The sequence below is a fragment of the Vicugna pacos genome, chromosome 17 (assembly GCF_048564905.1).
Source record: "Vicugna pacos chromosome 17, VicPac4, whole genome shotgun sequence".
Classification (NCBI taxonomy): Eukaryota; Metazoa; Chordata; class Mammalia; order Artiodactyla; family Camelidae; genus Vicugna; species Vicugna pacos.
The window spans coordinates 28,367,178-28,388,938 of record NC_133003.1 but is presented as its reverse complement, the minus strand read 5'-3'; the positions used below and the strand labels follow the sequence as shown (position 1 = coordinate 28,388,938).

At 44.9% G+C, this 21,761-nt stretch overlaps 2 protein-coding genes across 2 annotated transcripts in view; one reads left to right on the top strand and one right to left on the bottom strand.

The window, feature by feature from the left end:
- The window catches only part of ABHD6 (abhydrolase domain containing 6, acylglycerol lipase), an 83,116-nt gene that overhangs the window by 58,200 nt on the left and 3,155 nt on the right, over positions 1–21,761 (bottom strand). The gene's annotated exons all lie outside the window — the stretch shown is intronic.
- Positions 1,070–20,767, top strand: DNASE1L3 (deoxyribonuclease 1L3). Its single transcript, XM_006196445.4, has 9 exons — positions 1,070–1,207; positions 4,782–4,945; positions 7,627–7,715; positions 10,916–11,005; positions 11,581–11,693; positions 14,193–14,305; positions 16,888–17,045; positions 20,158–20,254; positions 20,565–20,767. Exons 2-9 carry the CDS (start codon positions 4,805–4,807, stop codon positions 20,685–20,687), a joined length of 924 nt encoding a protein of 307 aa, XP_006196507.1. The 5' UTR covers positions 1,070–1,207; positions 4,782–4,804; the 3' UTR covers positions 20,688–20,767.

Sequence of the window (21,761 nt, the reverse complement as noted above, 5' to 3'; positions counted from 1 at the left end):
AGTTGAGTACCCTTAAGGGCCACTGTGCTGAGTCTGTCCTTTAGTTGTAAACTGACTAAATCTTCACAGCTCTACCATGTAAGAGCTATTATTATTTCCATTTTTAAAAGTGAGGAAATGGGCACAGAGAAGTTTAGATGCTTGCCTGAGGTTGAACAGCCATAAGTGGAAGCACGTATGCTTTAACCTCCACAACATCCTTAGCATGGGGTGATCTCCACCCTCGTAGGGGCATTTGGCAATTATTGGAGACATTTTTGGTTGCCATGACTGGGGGGTGCTACTGGCATCTAGTGGGTAAGAATGCTGCTAACCCTCCTACAATGCACAGGCAGTCCCTGTAACACAGAATTATCTGGCCCCAAATGTCATCAGTGCTGAGAGTGAAAAGCCTGCTCCATGCTCTGCTCCTGAGGTCAGAGAGTTCTGTAAGAACTTAGCACTCAGTGCTCCGTGAAAGGCAGATGGTATGTAGTGGTTGCTGTTATCATTTCTTTTGTCTCAGTGGCCTGGAGTTTGGTTATCCAGGGACCTGAGTTCATGGCTAACCTCCCAGGGTGGCTGAGAAACTAGGCTCTTGAGTCAGAGCATCTTATCAGACACTCAATAATGATTTATTGAGCACTTGCTATGTGTCCAGTCCTGTCCTGGGCAGCACAGACACACACAGGTGACCTTGTCCCACAGAGCTGTCTTGGGGGGGTGGGGAGTTGGGTGAGGACAGACATTAGACAACACACAGCTCATAGATAATAATACATTGTGTGTGATACATGCCATGAAGCAAAGACCTGGGCTCCATGAAAGAGAATAAGAGGGAAGCCCCTTAGGGGCTGAGGGGGGCCAGCAAGAGAGTGGCATTTTAGCTGAGACTCAGAGGTGGGAGGAAGGGCCCTGCAGGTGGAGGGAACAGCGGTGCACAGGCCCTGAGGTGGGAACTGAAAGCCAGGCAGTGTGAGGGGAGGCCAGTGGGGAGGGTTGGAAGGGGTGAGAAGCGGATGTGACCTTGAAGAGGTGAGTAGGTGGAGGCCACAATAAAGAGTTTGGTCTCTGTATCAAATAAAGAGCTTTTGAAGGTTCTAGCTGAGCAGTGACTACCTTCAGAGAGCAACCTGCTTGAGGTCCAGACACAGCCCCACTGTGTGGAAGATTCTGTGTGAGGTCAAAACCAGAGCCTGCTTCATCAGCTGGAAACCATCATACAAAGGTAAGGTCTGTCACAATTACGCAACCTTAAATAATGCTCCTTGCCTACCTCAAATCCCAAGCTGGTTTTGAAACTTAATGACTGGAGTAATTTGCATATGTTATGAGATTACTGCCAGGGCTCACTCCCTACTAGATAGGGAGCGGCATCAGTCACTGGAAACACCTGTTTGTCATGCGACTCATCCCCCGCCAACAGTGGGAAACTTCCTACAGGCCCCTTGTTTCTTCCTGCTGCTTCTGGGTAACTCAGCCTGTGGCACTTTCACTCCCCTGGAATCCCCACCTTGCCTTCCTCCAATTCTGAGGCGTGCCTTGGCCCTCACTGATTCCTGTCTCACCAGTGCCAGTGGTGAACGGCCGTGGCTGCCAATGGTGTCTGGGGTCATGCATCTCAACTCCTGACTCTCAAGCCTGCCCATTCAGATGACATGCATGGGACTCTTCAGTAGGGACTTACCAATAAGGATGAGAGCTTAAGGCTTTGAGTGAATGTGACTGTCCCTGCTCAATCAGTATGGTTCCCAAGGTGGATGTTTTGCTCAGGATACTAAAAGGAACTGTATGAAGAAAAGGGTCTCATGGGCAATAAATTCAGGACACACTTTCAACATAGCTAAGTGGCTTTCTTTATGGCAGGACTTCTCAGAACATTTCCTATGCTAATGTGCACTGTAAGTCTCCAAGAAGGAAAGATATTTACCCTTTGCTTCAGGAGTGTTAGGAAGTATACGCCCAGGAAATGTCATTCATAGTCACTAAATGGCAGAAGGAAGGACACCTCAGAGTATTCAGTGTGGGTCAGGCCAGTGTCTCTCCTTCCTTCCAAGCTCCAGGATTCTGGAAGAGACTATCTCAAACTCCCAATTCCCAACACTGGAGTCCAACAGAAGGAGGAGTAGATGGTTTATGCAGTCCCTGGGCCACCAGTGCAGCCTAGTCGCTCCAACTCCTCCACAGTATCAGTGACTCCTGGGGCTGGGAGAGAGCTGCCTTTGGCCCAGTTGGCACAGAAAGACATATCGCATGGGCATGGGCATTGTTTAACCTGCCTAAAAGAATAAAAGCTTTTTAGCACTTCTTCCTTTTTAATTACTAAACAAGTATATCAAGTATATGTTTTTGTTAAAAAAAATCAAACAATACTCAAGTGTAAACAGTAAAAAGGGAAGTCTTCTTTTATCTCCCCCTCCTCTTTGTGCCCAGGTTTCTTACTGAGGTGTGCCTGGTTTGGTGGGGGAGAAGGCTGGTCTGGAGTCAGAGTGACTGGGATCGAATCCCAGCTCTGCCACATGCTAGCCATGGATCTTTGGGCACAAGCCTCAGTTTGCTCATCTGCAAAATGGAGGGACCACAGTAAGAGCCTAGGGAAGTGCTGAAGTGAGATGAAAGAAAAAGCACTCAGTGAAGTCTCTCCACTTAGTTAGATTCACTTAAATTTGACTCTGAGGATTTTACTTTCAGAATCCAGGTACTTTTTTTTTTTTTGAGTCCAGCTCCATGCAATGAGTATGCTAATTACAGAATGGGGTCAATCTCTGCTGTCTATTCACATGATTTTTTTTGAAGTCCTTAAGAGCTGATTCTATATTCAGAGGTTCCTTTACTTTTCAAATTAATATTCAAATCATCAAAGTTAAAAATTCAAAAACATTAATTGGCTTTTTCATTCTATAGGTTAGATTATTTTTGATGCTTGGAATTAAATCCTTTCCCAGGATCCTGGCAGGGTAGTTATTGCCTTCGAAAATGTCATGCTTTTAAGTTCAGTTATAAAGTTCTTATTCTTTTTATAAGTCCAGCTAGGATTACCAGATAAAATACAGGATGACCAATTAAATTTGAATTATCTAAAATTATCTAAAATCAAATTTACCTAGTGCTGTGTATTTTTATTTGCTAAATCAGGCAACCCTACATCCAGCAAACTTAAATAATTACCTTTAAGGGGTTATGGGCCTATTTACAAACATTTTAAACTTATTTCATAAATTTATTATTCCTATTTCCTTGTAAACTTCTTCAGGTGTCTGAACTAACAAAAAAAGCCACCCTTTTAATACTAAATAATTCTAAATCTAATAAACATATAAAACATTGTTGACTCCAAATTCTTACAAACGTTAGAGAACAGTAAAGAAATGTAGTGAGGTTTAAAGTTATAAATCTAAATAGAGTCCCTCAATTGTACATTTTATGTTGGAGCTGCAATATTGCCAATTTTAACAGGCCAAAATCTGTCACATGTTACAAGGTCATAAAATACCACATAAGTACAAATTCCTTTTTGAAAGACACAAAAAATGTGTACTATACTTAATTCTCAATCTTCCTCTGGTTAGAAGACACCCACTCACCAGGGAACACAATCACCACCAGCTTTCACCAGATTTAACCAGGCTTGAGGCCTGGGCTATGGACAGAAGGGAGATTCATATCCCCCCAAGCTCAGGAAACCATTATCTCCTTCCATGTACTATTTGGGATCATCTCCTTAGAATGCCTGCCACTGGTGCTTAGCCAGAGAGTCTTGCCAGGATGCTGACGGATGTATGCTGGTGATATTTGCACGCTTTTTCCCTGTGGCTATGGCCACACGCCCATCACTTCAAGAGGGGGTGGTCCAAAGATCCTAACGCTGGCTTCAACTTATTCATATTACCTCCCCTCTTCACAGAATTTCCTTGCCAAAGTTTGCAAATCCTGCCCAGGTTCATAACTTGATTGGATTTTGAATTTCTTTTGCCTTTCAGATCTTCCTGTCTTCCTACCCAAATCTCTAAAAGCCATTTTACTTGGACTGAAATCCTACAATTCTTGCAAAACCTTCCTTTTTCAAGGCCACACAACTCTAACATACATTAAATAATATCAGGTTGAAGCATGGCTCTCTCCAGGAGCTTAACTGCCTTTTTGCCCTTTACGTCCACGGATATTTGACTGACCCATCAGCAGACAAGCAATTGCTTTTCCTAGCAACACACTGCTAGTATTTCGTGTGTTAAATTATACACAGTAAAACTTGCCTAAAAAACTATGTAATTCAAACTAGACTTGACCTTAATTATGCCCATCAGGGTACTTAGTGAGCTGGAATCTGGGTGTGTCCAGGGACAGCTAGCTGTCAAATCCCAGTGATGGCAGAAAGCTTGGCAGAACTTCCCACTGCCCCCTGCTTCCTTGTCCTCCCTTCAGAAGGCTCCATCACCCCAGATGCCCTCTGGGGTGGACCACTTCCGAGTTCACCCATTTTCAGGAAAAGGTACATGGTACGCAACCACAGGAGGATGACCAGATGTCACAGCTGGCTTCCGGCTGGTTAAGAGCAACTTTGCACAGATTAGTGCCTAGATTAAACTGACCAGTTTCCTCAGCAGAGTGACAAAAACAAGCGCTCCTAAAAAACTAGCTCATTTCCTTCGGGAATAAAAACCCATGATCTCCAGTTCCTCAGAGAAGTGAAAGTAGCAACAAGGAATCCAGTCATTCCTGTTATCTGCAGGCTTTACAAGTCAGCCACTCCTGAGGAGGTGGCAGGGAGCCTGCTCTCCAGACACTGCTGTCCTCTCTCCAAGCCCTGAAGCCAGAGGCATCCAGGATGGCTCAGCTGCTGGCGTCCCTGCTGCTGCTCCTCCTCTCCATCCACAGTGCCCTGGCCCTGAGGATCTGCTCCTTCAATGTGAGGTCCTTTGGGGAATCCAAGAAGGCAAACTGTAACGCCATGGATGTCATTGTGAAGGTGAGCCCCCATCCCTGTCGGAAGGATCGCTGGGCACCCCTCATGCTCTCTCTATAACTTTCAGACTTTAAGAAACTTGGGAGGAATGTAACTGATGTTAGTCTCTTAGGCAAAGGTAGTTTTCTCTCCCTGCCCCTCTTCTTTTCTTCCTCCTTCTCCCCTGACCCCACCTCAAGCCATCAAACATTTTTCCCAATTCTGATTTTTCTCTCCACTTAGATAAGTCTTTCCTTGGGTAATATGACCAATGTCTTAGGACTCTGTTCACATTCTTCTGGAGTCAACTGACGCTCTTTATCCTGCAGGTTAATTTACTTTTGATACTGGAGCCGAAACCTTTCCCAGGACTCTGGGTGTTATTACTTTAGAAAACCCCAGAGGCACCAGGTTCTGGTGGGAACACCAGGAGCCCTGGCTTCAGATTCTACCTGGCAGCCAGGGAGCCAGTTCCCAAAGTTCTTTCTCCTCCCTGAGCCTCCAGGGCCTTTCTGTAAGATGAACCTTACACAACCTGGTTGGCATCGCAGGGTTATTGTGAAAATGTGATGGGTCGACAATAAGAGCTAACAGTTATGAAGTTTCCACTAAGCCCGCACTGCTAGACACTGTGTTGACCGGGCACTTTATATAAGACAACTCAATTAAATTGTGTTAAATAAACTATGATCATCCCTGCCATGTCTTAAATATTGGCCATCATCTCCTCACCCACAATTTCTTCCTCATCAAGCAGTTTTCTTTTTTAAAATGACACCTTAAATTTTTTAATTACAGAGGTATAATTTTTCAATTATAAACTTATAATTTATAAATTAATTTTATTAAATTAAAATAGTCATTATGGACTATCATGAAAATACAGAAACATAAATAAGTATCCTATCACTTGAAGATAACAGTTGTTCACATTTGGGTAACTTTGTTATGGGCATTTTTCTATGCAAAAATAAATACATAAATCTACATCTGTTTTGCAGCATGGAGACACCCATACCCAGTTTTGCATTCTGTTTTTATATGAGAAGTATTTCACGTGTTTTTAATATTCTTTTAAAACATGACTTTTAATGCTGGATAATGCTTTACTCTGTGTTTGCAACATGTTTCATTGAATGTTTTCCTCTTTGGGGACGCTTACATTGTTTCCAATGTTTTTGTTGTAATGCATCTTCCTCTTTGATCTATACAAGTACTACTACTACTACTACTACTACTAATAGTAATTTGTTGTGCGCCTCCTATATGGCTGGCACGAAGTATCCATTTGTTCTCCAGCAACACTGTGAGGGAATCATTATCCTAATTCACAGATGAGGAAACCAAGGTGCCAAGTAATAGGTACCCTTTTACAACGGAAGACATTCCTAAAAGTGGGAAAATTAGACCAAAGGATAAATGCATTTTTAAAGGCTTTTGATTCATATTCTAAAATGCCTTCCAGACAGGTCTGACAGTGGTAAGTGACCAAATCAGCAGGCTGGCCGGGTGAGCAGCAGACCCATCAATTGTAAGCCGACTGATAGAAAGATCCAGACTCAGACAGTCTTCCTCCTCCGACACTACACAGGTGCATCCCCAGCCCCCAGGACTTCTTAAAGGCTGTACAAGCCAGTGCTGGTGGCTCTCTCCACAAAGCCCTCCTTGGAGAGGAAACTGGAATGTGTATGTGTTCTGGAAAAAAGACCAGTAGCATAGTCCTCCTCTCCACATCTTTAGAGGCTATGTGAGAAGATAAATTAACCTTGACCGACAAATTCCTTGGCACTAAGCCCACCGAAACCCACTACACAGAAAGATCCCTGTTGTCTCCAGTGGGCGTCGGCTTGGTCTGCACCCTGGACTCCAGGTTACTGCTCATCCTGAAGGAGACTCTCCTGCATCCTTTACCCACTGAGCTCCTTCTCACCTCTCAGGGCCTGTTCTCTGTGGAGACTTTCCTGATTCTCAGGGCTGATGTAATCAATTATTCCTCAACACACCCACAGCTCTGGCTTTTATTCAGCACAAATTTTATTTGCCTTTTATTGTAGCTAGCTCTTCCCACTCAGCTCTCTCACTGATAGTGATTCTTTGAGGGCCGGACCGTAGTTTAACAGTTTAGCCTGGTGCAGCCCAGTATACCTCAGTTCAAGTCCTGGCTCTACCACCTATATCGGCAATGTGACTTTAAACTAGTTACTCAATCACTCCAAGCTTGGTTTCCTTCTACGCTTAATGGACTAAAAATCATAGTCTCATAGGGTTGATGAGGCTTAGAGTAGACTCACAACAAATGTTAGCTCTTACAATTATCATCATAATTATACCTCTTTTTTTCTGCAGTATCCAGCCTGATACTTTTCACTTACTAAGGACTTCGTAAAAATTTATTATTATTATTATTATGTAATTATTCAACCAAAACCAAGAGGTTGTGACAGTGGGCTCTGGACCTGGGTTGCCAAGGTCACATTCTGCCTGGACCATTTAGCTGGGTGATATTAAATAGTATCTCAGAACCTCAGGCTCTTTGTCTTTAAAATGGACACAACAGTAGTAATTACCTCAGGGAGTCCATCATTTGTTTCAAAGAAATTAATTACTTTAACAAAGCATCCAACTTAAAACATGGTAAGTGCCCAATAAAGGTTTCATTATTTGTAGTGAGTGGCCTCACATGGCCGGGAACTCCCTCTCTGCAGGTCATCAAACGCTGTGACATCATGCTCCTGATGGAAATCAAGGACAACAACAACAGGATCTGCCCCGAGCTGAAGGAGAGGCTGAACGGGTAAGGACGGGGCCTGGACCCGCTGCCGGCTCACAGCCAAGAGCAGGGGCATCCAAAAACTCCCAGGGAACTGAAACTAGTGTGCGAGCTAGCACTGGCCCAGACCACCGGGTCACGTGGACAACACCGCCAGACTTCTGACTCTATTAACCATGGTCCCAAGAACTTTCAACCAGCTGGTTTCAATATGATAAAGTGAAAGAGGGGAAACAGGTGAGGAGTCAGGACAGAGAGAAATGAAAGAAACAGACTAGAAGCTAAGCTGAGAAGTACTGTTACCAAGAAAAGACTGAGTGAAATCATGATATACCCAAAGGATGGAATATTACGTAGCCATTAACTACTACTGTAGTCCTATTTACTACAGAATAGGTTAGAGCTAAATATTCCAGCATGGAGAGACGGCTGCAGTGTATCGAAATACACAAGTTCAAAACTGTAGGTAAAAGAGCCCATTTCAGTGATCACACTACATTACATAGGAATAAGGGCGTACTTGCGTTTGCGTGGGTATAAAAGAAAGACAGGAAGGATGTGCTCAAACTGTTAACAGTGGTTACTTCTGCGGGGTGGGGTTGGGTATGAGAGGAGGACCACTGCGGAAGGGGTTGTGAAGAAATGGGGAACGTTTGCTTTTTATTTTATATACTCTGTATGATCTGAATACTTTACAAAAAGTCTGAATTGATTTTACAAATTGAAAATTTTAAATTCATGTCCTCAAAATAGTTTAAAATTATATCAGGTTACATTTATGATTTCTAGTCTATCTCAAAGAATAATCACCCCAGAGTGAGTTAAAAATGCAAATTTGGGGTCCCTGTCTACTGATTCTGAGGCACCCTAATTTTTAAAAACTTCTAATGTAAACTTTCTTTCATAGATATAAAATTAAACAATAGAGTATACAATATGTACCAAAGAATGCAATTATGTAGAAAAGCAAACCGAAACAAAAAGCATAAAACATTCAAAGGCAGTGAACCAAAATGTGGAAAGTGGCTACATCAGAGTACAAATTTACAAGGAATTTTATGTGATTTCTTCTACATTTTTTCTGTATTTTCCAAATTTTCTACAACAAGGATATTACATTTCCTCTTCCCTTTTCTCATGAAATATTTTAAACAAACTTAAAAGCACAGAGGAAATGGTAACAAACAGCTATGTATCTCCCATTCAGACTGAATAAACAGTGATATCTGGCCATTATTACACTTCTATAAATAGGAAAACTCCTGTTGTTTTTTAGAAATAAATGGTCAATCCAGCCTTCTTAGGCCTGGGTGGAACAGCCTTGGAGCTCTCCTTTGCACAGAGAGTCCCTTGAGCCGACCCCACCACCCCTCTCTGGGTCTCAGTTGCTCATCTGAAAATGCGGGCTGGCAGCTGAGCGTCCCCTTTTTAGCCTTGCAGGTCTTCTGTTTCTGGGTCTGCTCTCCACAGTGACAGAGGGAGTGCAGCCCAGGGGATAGGCACCAATGCTCAGCTCAGATTATCTGGGTTTGGATTTTGGCTCTGCCATGACCTTGGGCAAGTTACTGAATCTCTTTGTACCTCATTTGCTGTCTATAAATGGAGCTAATAATAGAACCCATCTTCCTGGGGTGTGGTGATAATTAAATTAAATTGTGCACGTAAGTGGTTGAGCTGTGCCAGGCATGTATAGTGGTCACTGAGTGCTGGGGATGTCCATTACTAGTAAAAGAAAGGGAACTGTAATGGAGGTGATGGTCCAGAGGGCCACAGTAACAGCTACTGTTGACACCCTAACTATACCATAGATGCCAGGCATCCTGTTAATCAATTTACATGAGTCATTCATTTACTCCTCACAACAACCCTGTAGAGTAGGTACCATTATTGCCTCTTTTATAGCGGATGGAACTGAGGCACAGAGAGAGGGAATCTGCCTAAGGTCACCCAGCCAGTAAATGGCCAAACCTACCTTTGCACCTGGGTTGTGTCTGACTCCAAAGCCAGTGGTCTATTCTGAGCCTCCTCAGCCTTCCTTGGAGTGGCCCCAGCCAGTTTTCAGAAGTGTGGGGGACTGAGAGGACAGGGAGGCTCCAGGCACTTGCCCACAGTTGGTCTGGTTTAAGTCCTCCTACCCAGAGTGGTCTTGGTTCTCTCCAATCTCCCTAGACTGTCCATGGACTCCAGGCTGAGCCAGGCCTGTTTGTGCCCTAATTCTCTGTAAGCCAGGAGGGGCCTTAGTCACCTCACAGCTGAGTCACTGCAAGCAGTTTGCCAACACAGGATTTGGCAGGCTAGATTCAAAACAGGGCCAGCCTTCCCAAATTAGAAGCCCAGAAGAAGTTCCCACTCCTGGGGCCCCGTGGCCTGATCTGCCTTAGAATATACATTTCCAGGAATTTCCGTAGGGTCTAAGTTGGCCGCTAAAGACCCCCTCTGCTTTTTTCCAACTGAACCTGAGAATATGCCATAGCTTAGTCATGCCCCAGATCTTTTCATAGGCAGCATGGTAAAACCACGTCAGGCTCTGCCCAGGATGGAGTACTCAGCAGGTTTGGCTAACACACCTGAGAGTCAAGTTTCTTTGATAAAGGTGAGGAGTAGGATTAGTGGAACTTCATGGCTGTGTCCTCAGCCCCCAGGACAGAAACAATAGCTGATTTGGAAACACAGTTTCACGGCTCATGAGAAAATGCCTGGGGATTTTTGGAGCAAGACAGAATGCGCAACAAAAACGTAACAAGGAATCCTGCACATGATAAACGCTCAGCAGTGGTGCGGGGACAGGGTGACCTGATGAGGTTTACTCCACCAGGAAGTATGACGTGCAGCCCAGCCATGGGCCAGAATGGGGTTTGAGGCTGATTGTGGCCTGAATCTTTTACGGTTTCAATGGTCTCCCATAAAAGCAAGCCAATGCAGGTGTGTTTGGGGGATGAGTAGGGTCTGAGTTCAAATCCCAGCTTTGTACTTGCAAACTCTAAAGAGTGGGTAACACTAGTACTCACCTTATAAAGATAAGAAATAATGGCTGTAAAAATCCTGCCAGATATCACATTCCCAGTCAATGGTGGCCCTTCTTATAAGACTCAAAGGTTATGATGAACAGTAGCCCTTTGACATGATGCCATTGGAGATATGGAGGCGGACTGGAAGGAGAGGAAACTATGCAGTAGAGGAATGTTTACTCTTAAGATGCAATGTCAAATCTTTATGTTTCCTAGAAATTCAAGAAGAGGCATAACGTACAACTATGTGATTAGCTCTCGGCTTGGAAGAAATACATATAAAGAACAATATGCCTTTCTCTACAAGTAAGTATAAATTATGCTTCCTAGAAAATGGCTCACTTATCAGTTACGACTGTGAATAGAATCAAAATGTGTATCTTTTCTTTAAAACCAAATCTGGATCTCTAACCGGTTCCCAATATTGATCAAAATAATTGCTGTCAAAATTGGGGCTGATGCAAAGCATGAAAGCTTTAAAACAACTCTGTTGGCTGACTTAGTGACCACCTGGTCAGGAAGGTCAAGAGTTTCCTATTCTTCATGGATGGTCAAGACCTGGCCAGGGATGGAAACCTAAGTTGCCCAGCGTGGCGGGCTCTGGGACTTCATATTCTTGTTTCCTTCCTACTAGTAATCTGTTTTAAGTTTGACCTTTAACTCGTGAGGTTCCCCGGATAACTAGTACTGCTCAGACCTTCAGCTCCCGGAAGGCCCTGTCCATTGAGAATTGACTGAGCCTTGTTCTCAGGCAAAAGACCCCTTTCAGCCTTGAGCCTGCACAGGAGGCCAACAAAGCTGTGGGACCCTACATCTCAGCTTCTTGGAAGAAGTAAGAAGAAAGCCAACTCATCTGAGAGGGCTTCCTTTTTTTCTTCTAGGGAAAAGCTAGTGTCTGTGAAGGACAGCTACCTCTACCACGACTATCAGGATGGAGACACAGATGTATTTTCCAGGGAGCCCTTTGTGGTCTGGTTCCAGTCACCTTATACTGGTGAGATCCACAGACCCCTCGCACCCATCATCTCCCCAGCGATTCTATGAATGGGCAGCCGCCCTGTGTGTGAGTTGTGATCCCGGGGTTTATGCAGCATCTGTAGAGAGGAACTAGGCTTGAAAAAACATACTATTTGAATGAAGAGGATGCAAGTATAGTTTGATGACACCAGACTGGCTTCTCAGAATGCCATGACTCAAGACTTCCTCAGCCCAGAACCCACTTTCTGGAATCAATAACTTTACTCTCTTTGGAGCATTTAGGCTGATGGAAATTATTTACAGAACTCCTTTAGTCCTAATCAAGTACAGCTATTCCTTTATTTGAAAAACCCGAGCAATGGCCAGCAAAGGTGAACCCCCAACCCAGAGTCGCACTCTCCCTCCAGTAACCACAGAGCAAGTTTCTCCACAGACTGAGGGTAGAGGAAAAAATCCAAACAATTGCACCCTGAGCTCTGACAACAATAGTGCTTGTATCAATCACTAACAATTATTGATCCCTGATTAGTGCCAGGTTCCTATAATCTCTGCAACACCCTACAAGGTAGGAACTAGGATTATGTCCAGTTTACACTGGAGGAAATTGAGGTTCAAAAAGGTGGAGTCACTTATCCAAGTTCATCAACTACTGAAGTGGATGAGCCGGGGCTGTAACCCAAGCTGCCATCTCGGGAGCCCACACTCTTAACCACCATGAAATACTCAATGAAAGTCAAGGATTAATTTGACTTGTAGATTGGAACTATATAGAATCAAATGCTTTTTCAGTACCCACTACATGCCAGGCTCTGGGCATGAGATGAGAGAGACAAGGTCCCTACCCTTGTGAAGCTACATTGTAGTAGGAGAGACAGATAATTACCAAATGAATGTATGCAGAGCTGTATGTAAGAACAGTTACATCTATACTACACAAATATTAATATCTTGAACTAAGAAGTTAACTATTTCTGCAGAAGTCTAATTAGCTGAGGGGCAGAGTATTTCAGAAAAACAAACATGGGAGAATGGTGGGAAAGTCCCAGTAGGAAATAAAAAACAAGAAGGACTGGGGGCTACCGAGGACAAGAAATGCCTTTCAGAGACCATGTTCAGCAATCTTTGTCATGCATACGATTCACATTTGGCTGACGTGGGCAGTGTTAGGAGAGTCCCCTCTCCCCTAAATGATTATCTCTTCTCCAAGGAGCCTTCAGGCTCAGTGAACTGCTGAACAAACCTGTTTACTGGGAGCTTTCCCCCTTCCCTGCCTGCTCCCACAGCCACCCCACTGGGATGGCACCCCAGCTGTGCCTCATTTGGAGTCCTCTCTCGTATAAGGAAAGCTCTTTATGTCCTCTCTGTTTGGGATTAAAGATGAAGGGATAGCCATTCATCCATCTTTTCTTTCCTTCCTTCCTTCATTCATGTATTCAATCAACAAACATTTCTGAGCACCGCCAATGTGGTGCTAGGTACTAGAGCCAAGAGGGTGAACAAGACAGACAAGCCTGCCCTCATAGAGCTTAGGTTCAGGTGAGCCAAACAAAGAAGTAAAGCAGGTAGTTTCAGAGCGTGAAAGCCGTAAGCAGGGTTCACTGGATAGTTGGATAAGGGGCCCACCTTAGATGGGCCACCAGAGATGGTTCCTTGGAAGTGACAGTGGGCTGAAACCTGAGGAAGTCAGTCACAGACGGTTGGGGGAAGGGCATTCCAGAGGGAGGGCACAATGAACACACATCTCAGAGGTGGGAAAGGAGTTGGGGTATTTAGGGGACCAAAAAGAGGTTCGGGAGTGGAGAGGAGTGAGGGGGAAAGTGAGAGACGGGCTGCTGAACCAGGGTGGGGTCCTGGAGACAGGCTGCCAGTCCCCACTGTGGGACTGAGAAGTGACCACCCAACAGCCCCCAGCTGCTGAGTAGGGGTGGGGACCCAGGCCCAGAATGAGGGAAAGCCCGAGGAGGAGGCATTCAGAACGCCAGACTCTCCCACATCCCCTCGCTCAGGCTCTCTCAGCCCCTCCTGATGGGGGAGGTTTTCAGACACTCTACAAAGAACCACTTTCTTTTTTAAATGACTTTTTCAGTTTTTTTTTTTCCCAGATTACAAAAGGAGTATAAACTGACAAGGCTCAATTTTTTTTTTAATTAGAAAAAACTTTTTTTCTTAGCACATATGCCAAACAGGCTTATTATTTTCAAAAATAGAAAATACAGGGTTTTTTTTAATGAGAAAATAAAAACACCCCCAATGCCAGCAAGGAACACTGGCTACTAGCTTTCTCTTAGCCATGAAGGGCGAGTGGGAGAAAAGAGGCTTTCGTGTGCTGGAAATAGCGGCCTAATGACCCCAAGATCATTCAAATCTCAGCCACTGGCTAGGCCCCCCACTAATGAGGGGGTCCGAGATGACACAGTCCATGCCTTCTAAGGAGACAGCCTTGTTCCCCTCAAGCAATGTTTATGGAACCTCAACAGAGGAAATGTGTGACCTCTGCCTCTTTCCTGTTCCTCAGCTGTCAAGGACTTCGTGATTGTCCCCTTGCACACCACCCCTGAGACATCCGTTAAGGAGATTGATGAACTGGCCGATGTCTATATGGATGTGAAACGTCACTGGAAGGCGGAGGTAATGACCCTCTGTTTCTGCTGAATTCCCAGCTAGTGGGGGCAGAATCTGGCCCCTGAGAGGGACCCTGAGAAGGACGAGCGACTCCGAAGGGAGGTCAGGCACAGATCACCACCACTTTACAGCTTCATTTTAGGCCTTTCCTCGGCCCTAAATATCCTCTTTGCTAATCTGCCTGGGTACCGCCCATGTGGGTCTTGGGAACTCCTACACTGCTCCACTAATAATGGTGGCCAAAATTCACTGAGCAAATGAATAGCTGGTACTGGGCACCATGCTGAGGCTAGACATGGACAAGTTTATTTCATCCTCCCAAGAACCCCTTGAGAGAACTACTTTGATCATTCTACTTTGAAGTTGAGAACAGTGAGACAGAGAGGTCAGGAGTCTTTAAGTTTCAAGTGACAGAATCTCCAACTAGCTCATGAAAGGGAAGAGTAATGTACTGGTTCAGGCACAGCTGGATCCAGAGCTCAGGTAAAGTAATCTGGGCTTATCTTGTCTCTCTCTCTCTCTCTCCATCTCTTGACCCTCCTTTCCTCTGAGTGGACTCCTTTCTCAGGCTGCTTCTACCTTTGGGATGGCAAGATAGCTACCAGCAGCTTCCAGACCAAGTGACAAGTTTTCTTTTCCACAATGCCATAAATACCCTGGGGTTGGCTCTGATTGGGTCATATGTCCATCCCTGAACCAAGCACTGTGATCAGCTGGTTGAGATGCTCTGACTGGTTAAGTCTCTGTCAGTTCCACCCCAACCTCATGGACTAAAGTGGAGGAGGGAGATAGTTTTCCAAAGAAATGAGGGTGCTACTCTCACAGAAGGGGAATACATCCACCATCTCTCTTGGCATCAACTATTTCCTCATCTGGAAAACAGGAGTGCTACCTCCTGTGGCTGTGAGGGTCTGGGAAAGCTCCTGGTAAAACAGAAGTGCTCCAGAGGGCTCTTCCTCATTCCTCTCTCTCCTTTTGAGATATGACTCCAGTGATCTCCCTTCCTCCTCCTCAGTTCTGCTGCTCAAAGTGCAATATTAGTCAAGTAAGGTGTGAACACAGAGCCGGGACATGGAGCACACACAGGGTGTTTTTCATTGTTCCTAAAACTATAAATTTCATTCATTCATTCAGCAAGAATTTACTGAGCATTTGTTAAATGCCAGGTACTAGGGGGGCATGAGTGGCACAAAAATGAACAAGAGGGGAAATTCTTGTGCTGAGGGGCCTTCAGTGAGGCTGACTGGGATTCAGCTCTTGACTTCACCACTTGAACATCCAAGCTGAGTAGCCCTGAGCAGGTCACTAGATCCCTCTATCCTGTTTTCAGAGGCGTCAAAGGTCCTTTCTACCTCCTAGTGTTTATTGTGAGATTTAAATTAAACTTTATAAAAATACTTAATGCTGGGCCTGGTACACTGTGAATGCTCCATGAACCACGACTTTATTAATAGAAGCTGGTGGATACTCGGGTTAAGGATGACATCCTGTCCTCAACCGTGTCCAGCAATCTCAGGGAAAACCATGATACCCAAGGTCAAAGTAAAATGTTTTTGAAGAAAACTCTAAAGTCAGCAACAGCCCCAAACAATAGCACAAACCAGGAAATCTGTGTTTCCTCCAGACTGAGGAATATTACAATTCTGTTCCAAGAGCCCTGCAGGGAAAAACACTTCTAAGACCGGTTCTGATGGTGGACAGCTCACTCTGTCACCCCCTCCTGTTAAGACTCTTCCCACTTCCACAATAGGCAAACTTTCCATGGGAGTAAGTTCCCAACTTCAACACAACAGGAGAAAAAGAGCAGTGTCAAAGAAGTCAAATACACCACCCGAGTTCATTTTTCCTGCTTGGAAACAAAAGTTGTTGACTCATTCACACGTTTATCCCCTACAGTAGTTTAAGCCAGAGACAAAAGATGTGAGGGAATAAATCAGCCAGACTCTTTTATCCCCACCTAAATTGGCGTGCCGAATTAGAGAGACTTGGTGACTAAGGACAGGAAGGAGCAGCCACGGCAAACACCCTACTTCCCATTAAAAACATCCTTCCTTGTCATACTCACCTGCCAAATATTCATCAGAACTGTGACTCAATTTTGAACTGTGACCTCTTCTTTTAAAAAGCAAAAAGAAACTAGGACCCTGTTTGATAGGGCTGCCTTAACAAAGTACTAAAAACAAGGTGGCTTAAACAGCAGAAATTTATATCCTCACGGTTCTGGAGGCTGGATGTTTGAGATGAAGGTGGCAGCAGGGTTTGGTTCTTCTGAGGCCCCTCTCCTTGGTCTTCCCTGTGTGTGTGTCTGTGTCCTAATATCTTTTTATGAGGACACGTGGCACATGGGATTAGAGGCCAACCATTTAACCTCATTTTACCTGAATCAGCTCTTTAAAGGTCATCTGCAAATACAGTCACATTCTGAGGTGCTGGGGGGTTAGAACGTATGAATTTGGGGGAACAGAATTCAGCCCACAACAGAACCCACTGTTTACTGGATGTGGGAAGTGGAGTCATTGCTGGCAGTTCTGAGTCAAAGCATTAGACAGCAATGCCTACAGGTGATGGTTTTGAATCTTGTCCTTCAGAATTTCATTTTCATGGGTGACTTCAATGCTGGCTGCAGCTACATCCCCAAGAAAGCCTGGAAGAACATCCGGCTAAGGACTGACCCCAGGTTCATTTGGCTGATTGGGGACCAAGAGGACACCACGGTCAAGAAGAGCACAAACTGTGCATATGACAGGTAGGAAGCATCTGCCAGATCACTGTTGGCCCATATAGTGCTTGGCGTGCATTAGAACAGGCGGCTCCCTCTGGGCACATGAAGCTCTTGACTTGGAGAACTGAGCCAATTAGAATTTAGGCCCCTCCACTGGGTACTTTGTGCAACATACAAACTGCATGGCCATATAGGTGGCCCTGAGCACTGTAGCTCAGCGGTAGCAAGTGCAGGCTTTGGTGTCAGACAGGCCTGGATTCAGATCCTACCACTTAATATGTCGGGGGCCAAGAGACTTAAGCTCTCTGCATCTGTTTCCTTCCTTGTAAAAGATAGACTGTAATAGTGCCTCACTTTTGGGTAAACGACGAGAACTAAAGTAACACGTATAACTTCTAACACAATGTCTGCCTTACGTAAGTGCTCAGTACATTCAATGGCTCTTGAGTCCATCACAAAGTCATACTATTATTTACTCATTCAATCCCCTATCTCTGGGCATTAGGTTATTATCAAGGGTTTGCTATTAAAAGCACTGCTGAAACAAACATTCTAAGCATGGACTTTGGGCGTATATTTATGATTTCCTCAGGGTAAGAGTCTAAAAATGAGACCAGTTAGTGCAGAGAAATTTACACTTCTAGTGCTTTTGCTACACATTTCTAAATGCAAATATTTACATTCAAATAATAGTGTTCTCTGGTATTTGTGAAATCTCTCTGGGGGTTTTCAATCAGCTTTCAATTTTGCTCCTTAAGTCAGGAGGGAGGGGCTGGGGGGAACTAAAGCATGTGAATGTTCACGATTTGCACAGCCACAGAGGAGACCACAGGCAGGGAAGTTCCTAGGAGCTCTGTTTCCACGAGTAGCCACTGATCCTCAAGCTCAGCCTGCTGCCGAGGAAGCGTGAGATTGCCATCTGCAAGAGGACAGTTCTCATTTCTCTAGTTTTGAGTTCTGATTTTCATTTCCATCCCATGACCTCCTTTGTTCCTTGTGGAGCTTTCAGGGCTGGGGCGTCCTTTGCAGACATCATCACTCCCCAAAGTGGAAATAGCCCTAGTACCAGGGAAAGCAGAATCAAGGTGGGAAGTTACAGGAGACTGAGCTTCCCAGGTGCCTGCCCCTTCCCTCCCATTTTGAGGGGCTGTAGCAAAGCTGGCTGGAGATGGCCGCTCACCCACTTGCACATGCCAGCTGTGTGGCCTTGGGCAGGGCAAGTCCCTTCTGCAGCTCCATTCTTCATTCTTGGCAAAGGAGAGGGATGTGATCAAAAGTAATGGAGCAGAACAGTGACTTACAGAGAAAGATGGATTAGGTGGAGTGGGGCAATAGGTTAAAAAAGGTGTTTACTAAAGGGACCTTGGTTTTCCACACTTGCACGCCAAAGGATGGCGGGATCACAGTGTTCTTTTTTGACATTTCTTATTTTCTTGCTCTGAATTTTCTATGTTTTCCATAACATCATGTATCTTTTATGGTCTATAAAAAAGCATATAAACATTTAATAGGGGGAGTAAGATAAAATGGTCTTAATTCCAGTCTTTGTTCTATGTGCAAATATTTATTGCACAACTTCCATGTGCTGAGTGCTGGGGGAGCTGAGTGTGGTCAGGAGACTTGCCCACACACATAACTAGAAGTCTGAAATGGGGAAGCCCTAACTATGCTGTTCTTGACTCTCTGGGTCTGAAAGGACGGCTTCAACTGAAATCTCCAACTGAATGTGAAGAGTTTACTTATGGAGTTGAGTTCAAAGTTAACCAGGTGGCGTTGGTGGCAAACAAAGGAAACCAAATCAGCCGGCTGGAATCAGGGAAAGCTCAGTGGATGGTCACGAGCTAGCAGTCTGTCTCATGTCGCCATTCTTTGGCCAGTCGGTTGGGGCCATGTAGACCCAATTGCACCTCACACTTGGGATACATTGAGTCCGTTTCCCAAACTCATTTAACCACCATGTTCCCATTTTTTGTCACTGCTGCAAAGCAACTGGACTACGGTTTTTCTCTATATTTGTCTTTAAATCCATCCATTTCTGATATAAATTAATTTTTAAAGAAAATCTCACAATACTAAGGTAAGAAAATAAGAAAACAGCATTATTTGCCATAAATCAAAAACAATGGTAAAAATAAACCCAGTGAAAACTGAACAATGTGAAGTTGTGCCTTAATTCTCTTGCCTGCAGAATGCTCTTTCTCGGTCAAAATGGGAGCTTAGGGAGGCATTAAAGATAAACCAGAACCTTTCTCCATAACTGAATCAGAAAAAGTGAAAATAACTGCAAATGGAACCATATTTTTAGTACACAAGCCACTGCTATCTGCTGTGATGTCCATGTCTCTTCTACTGCGAGGGCTACCTACCAGAGGACACTGTCCTGGTGCCACAGGCCACAGCAGGGCTGAGCCTGTTTCCCAGTGGTAGGCACTGTCCTGAGGCTCACACTGTCAGGGGGAGGAAAAACTTCCCCCAACCCCTCTTGAGTTCTTGTGGCTGGACTAATCATAAAATTGACACAGACTGATTAACAGGAGAAAAAGAAACAAATCTTAATTTGTGCACATGGAGGTCTCACAGAAATGGAACCTAAGAAGTGTTCAAAGTTGGCAGCTTTTATACTTTTTAGGTGAAGAAACAATAAATTTGTGAACAACTGACAGGAAAAGGAACTCAGGTTTGGGGCCCTCAATTAGTGAAGAATCTAAACAGAATCTGGGCTTGGGGTAGTAAATTAAAGAGGTAACAAGGTTTGTGTATACAGGCTTCTTGCCCTGAATTCCCTATCTTTGGAGATAAGGGTATCTGCCCTTTCTTCTACCTCCAAAGGCAGGGTGACTGCACCTTTCACAGGGAAGATCTATTTCCTGCTTTCAGGGAGCCAGAAAGAAAGGTCAGAGTGTTCCTCCTGCATTGGCTGTTCATTTTAAGTAACTTTAATTCAAAATAATCAATATGCCATTATGGCATATTTTGGGGTGGCCTTCCCTGAGCCCTAACACAAGCTAAAACCAGGCCTGGACTCCTGAACACCACATGAAAGGGCCAGGTTGCTTAGTCCATTCAAACAGGAAGCCTGGATTGATCTCAGAAATCAACAGGGTGGATTAACGTGACTATCTTCCCTCTCCCCCAGGATTGTGCTTAGAGGACAAGAGATTGTCAGCTCTGTCGTTCCCAAATCAAACAGCACCTTTGACTTCCAGAAAGCTTACAGGCTGACTGAAGAGGAGGTATGGCTGTCATCTTGTCTTTTTGTGCCACCGCCCTGGGAAGATGGGTTGGTGTCACTGAGTAGGGGTTCAGGCCACCACTGGAGATAAGACGCTGGGCCACTGGACCTCGAGTCTCAAAGCCTATGATTCTGTAACTTGAGGACCTGCCCAAATTTCTGATTGAACTTGTCCAGGGACAATGCTCCAGTGCATACTTTGCTGGGTGGCTTGGGCACTTCGTCCTGGGCCTCCCTGAGCCTGAATTTGTTCATCACTAAAATGAGAGTGTCTCCTAATTCCCAAAGCTATTTCCCTTTTCTCTTTGCAGGCCTTGGATGTCAGCGACCACTTTCCAGTTGAATTTAAGCTTCAATCTTCAAGGTTCTTAACCAACAGCAAAAAAACTTTCTCTTCAAAGAAGAAAAAAAAAGCCAGTCGCACCTACATATAAAGGTGCCACCTGATTAACCATTTCTTGCCTCTAAATAAAGCAGCTCCAACAGGTATGAACTGTTCCTGGCGCTCGGGAAACAAGCCTGGCCCAGCCGCTTTCCTTTTTCAACTTGAATCTAATCCTGCTTGAGCCAAATTGGGAGGAATATCTTCCATTTTCTCGTTTAGTCTCAAACCTCCCTGGCATTGCCTGAAAGGAAATTGGGGACCTTCACATCCTGAGCTGGAGCCCCATTAGCTGTCACTGCCACTGCTCAACCTGCCGAGAGAGGCCGCAGGAGGAGGAACAGTGGCTTTCCATCTCCCTGAGGGTGTCCTGTTCCGCCAGAAATGACCAGAAATGCCAACAATACCAAGGCCTCAACTACACCCCATGATTTGGGCAATGAACTGTTTTAGAAACATGGCCCTCCTGTGTGAGGCCACGTCACCATCACATCTGGCAGGGACAAAGAATAAAGACCATTCCCACCAGTCTCCCTGCCTCCAAATTGTCCTCCAACCCAGCCAGCCCAGTAAGCACCAGTGTCATCCTTTGAAATTCCAATCTGACCACAGCCTACCCCATTCCCACCCCCTGCTTTTAAATCCTTCAGGAGCTTCTGTCACCACCTGGAGTTTAGGTGTTTAGGCACCCACCCAGGTCTCTGTTACCTGGCCTGTCATGTCAGCCTTACCTTTGTCCCACAGTGCACTTTATGCCCAGCAGAATGGCCCCTTCCCCAAGTGCCCCCAAATTCTCCCTTCTTCTGGACTTCGGCTCAGCCCATCCCAAAGCCTGAGCTAAGAGCCCCTGGCCCCACCCAAACATATGCCATACCCCTATTGTGACATTCACCACGTTGTATTCGTCACCAAAGCCACTATTTGGGCTCCTTGGGGAATGTGGTAGGACAAACGCCCAGCTGGCTGGCAGGGACTGGAGGATTTTGTTATCTTTCTACAACTAAAGACTTGCAGAGGAGTCCAGCAGAGAGGCACCATTTTACCTGTATCCATGGTGACCATTTTTGTTTGTTTTGCTTTGTTTTCCCTTACATTGCTTCTTTGTTCAAGTAGTACATGAACAGGG